Consider the following 2,111-nt stretch of genomic DNA (forward strand, 5'->3'; position numbering starts at 1 on the left):
ACCAGGGGCCCATTTAGCAGGTGTCACTGTATGAGATTTCCAACTTGATTTTCTTCTGGTACTCTTCTGGAATTAAGGTCTTTGGCAACAAAGACTGTGTCTTTTGATTTCTACGTCCCTGGACACCAGTACAGTCCCGGAAACCCATAGATAATACAGACCACGTTAATGAACGAGTGAGAAAATGCGTGAATGGTTGAATTCATATTAAACACAATACGCAGTACACTCAAAGCTCACATGCCAAATGTCCACACACCCTTCAGAAATACCTAGGATAGAGAAAAACATGTTGCCAGAATCCAAAGAACATATGGGTGAAGAATGATCTTTTATTTTCAAATGTTTTATGAAGGTACTCCGAACAAAATAAACGCTTTTAAAAAAGGGGGTAGGAGGGTGAGGAAAGCATATGAGAAAAACTGTAACCCTGTAAACAATACTAACGGGTTCTTTGAAAGAACAGTTTTGAACAGAACAGATAAGAGTGAGTCAAAGCACTGATTTAACTAATTGGTGATATAATCAACTATAATTTCCAGTAGTTAATCAGAACCACAGTAATAATAACTGAGGAAGAGGGCGTAAACAAACAACAAATAATTAAAAGCCATTTTATTGTCAATACTGACTGTCATACAACTGAAACACTTGGAAGGAAAATCACAAGAATCCACAAAAGGACAGATTCAGAGAAGTGCAAGGGACAAGGTATGTACAATAGAAAATCATTTCGTGACATTGACTTCTTTCTGCCCAGCTGTAAAAGAGGGAACACAGAGTCAATATCTACAGAGCATGTTTCAATTACGCTAAGAATTTAAAAAAGAAAAAGAAAATAAAGAAAATTATTGTATTGCAGAGTTTCCCAATGACCACACAATTAGCCAGGACGTTAAGCTTCTTCTCTTCGTCGTCACTTCCCTTGCTGTCATTCTGTGACCTCCTGGGTGAATCTGTGGCTGACACATCACAAGTGTGTTAACAATTCTTGGCAGTTACTGTCAGTGCTCAAATCTGTAGGCTGGAAAAGTCTCTGTTCGATGAAGCTTCAGAGGGCTGGCAACATCTTTTCTAAAAAGAATTTAAAATCAACAGTTACAAGAGAGAACCCACAATCAAATTAGCTGGCAACAACTTTCTCTATAACAGAAATAAGTAAATGTACTTAAGGCAGAATTTTTTCCAAAGGCTACTCACGATGATATGTAAATGAGTTATAGATACTGTATGATTTACGTATCATTTGCATGTGGCCTCTGGGTTGAGCTACGGCCAGTCCATTAGCAATTATTTTCTTCCTTAATTTTTCATCTGCCTCAATCCCTACATCCAGGGCATTTAGGAGAAATGAGACAGAACTATGGAAACTTTTAGCTAGAATACTTTTTGGAAACCTGAGCAGCAGTAAGGCAGTCTTATGCTTACACTTTGCTAATCTTGTAAATGTTAAGGAGAACTTCCTAAAATTCATTTAGCCTTTATTATTTCAGGTTTAGATTTCAGACCAAACAGAGTTTAAAAATTCAAGAAGGCAACACACAAGATCTTTGTGACATATTAATAATATATGGTTGTCAAGCATTTTCTAGGAAGAGCCAAACACTAAATATTTTAGGTTTTGTAAACCATATGGTCTCACTGCCGCTACTCAGCCCTGCTGCCTGTAGCACAAAAGCAACCATAGTTAATATGTAATGAATGGGCCTGGACGTCCTAATAATGCTTTATTAATGAAAACAGACAGCAGACTGGATTTGGCTCACAAGCCCTAGTTTGCCCATCCCTGTAGATAACACTGCTCTGATTTAACAAAAACTAGAAGTTCTACTGCCACCTGCTGGCCAAGGGTTACCACAAGCAAAGAAATGTACACGGCTAGGTGAAGAGCTCAGGACTCAGCACAAAGCCTTCAAAACAAACTTCCGCAGCCTTGGTGAGTAAATGTGCGCATCAAGCAGGCGCAAGAAACAGGACTGCAGCCAGTGGAGCATGTCTGCCCACCCACACACATTCAAAAAAATGTTGTTTTCATTTTTATGTTTTTTTTTTTTTTTTTTTTTTTTTTTTTTTTGAGGGGGGGTTTTTCTCCCCCCCCCGGGGGGGGGGGG

At 38.7% G+C, this 2,111-nt stretch overlaps 1 protein-coding gene across 2 annotated transcripts in view; it reads right to left on the reverse strand.

The window, feature by feature from the left end:
• Nucleotides 1–312: 312 nt before the first annotated feature.
• Nucleotides 313–2,111, reverse strand: part of DOK5 (docking protein 5) — a 177,767-nt gene continuing 175,968 nt past the window's right edge. The window contains exon 8 of one of the 2 annotated variants that reach the window (XM_017861735.1): nt 313–1,069. In XM_017861735.1, coding sequence (XP_017717224.1) covers nt 1,005–1,069 — 65 coding nt within the window. In that variant the 3' untranslated portion in view covers nt 313–1,004. Of the gene's footprint in view, nt 1,075–2,111 lie in introns of both variants that reach the window. The other variant, XM_017861733.1, reaches the window with a different exon arrangement.

This window comes from Rhinopithecus bieti, unplaced genomic scaffold (genome assembly GCF_001698545.2).
Source record: "Rhinopithecus bieti isolate Rb0 unplaced genomic scaffold, ASM169854v2 scaffold_56845, whole genome shotgun sequence".
In the NCBI taxonomy this organism is placed as follows: Eukaryota; Metazoa; Chordata; class Mammalia; order Primates; family Cercopithecidae; genus Rhinopithecus; species Rhinopithecus bieti.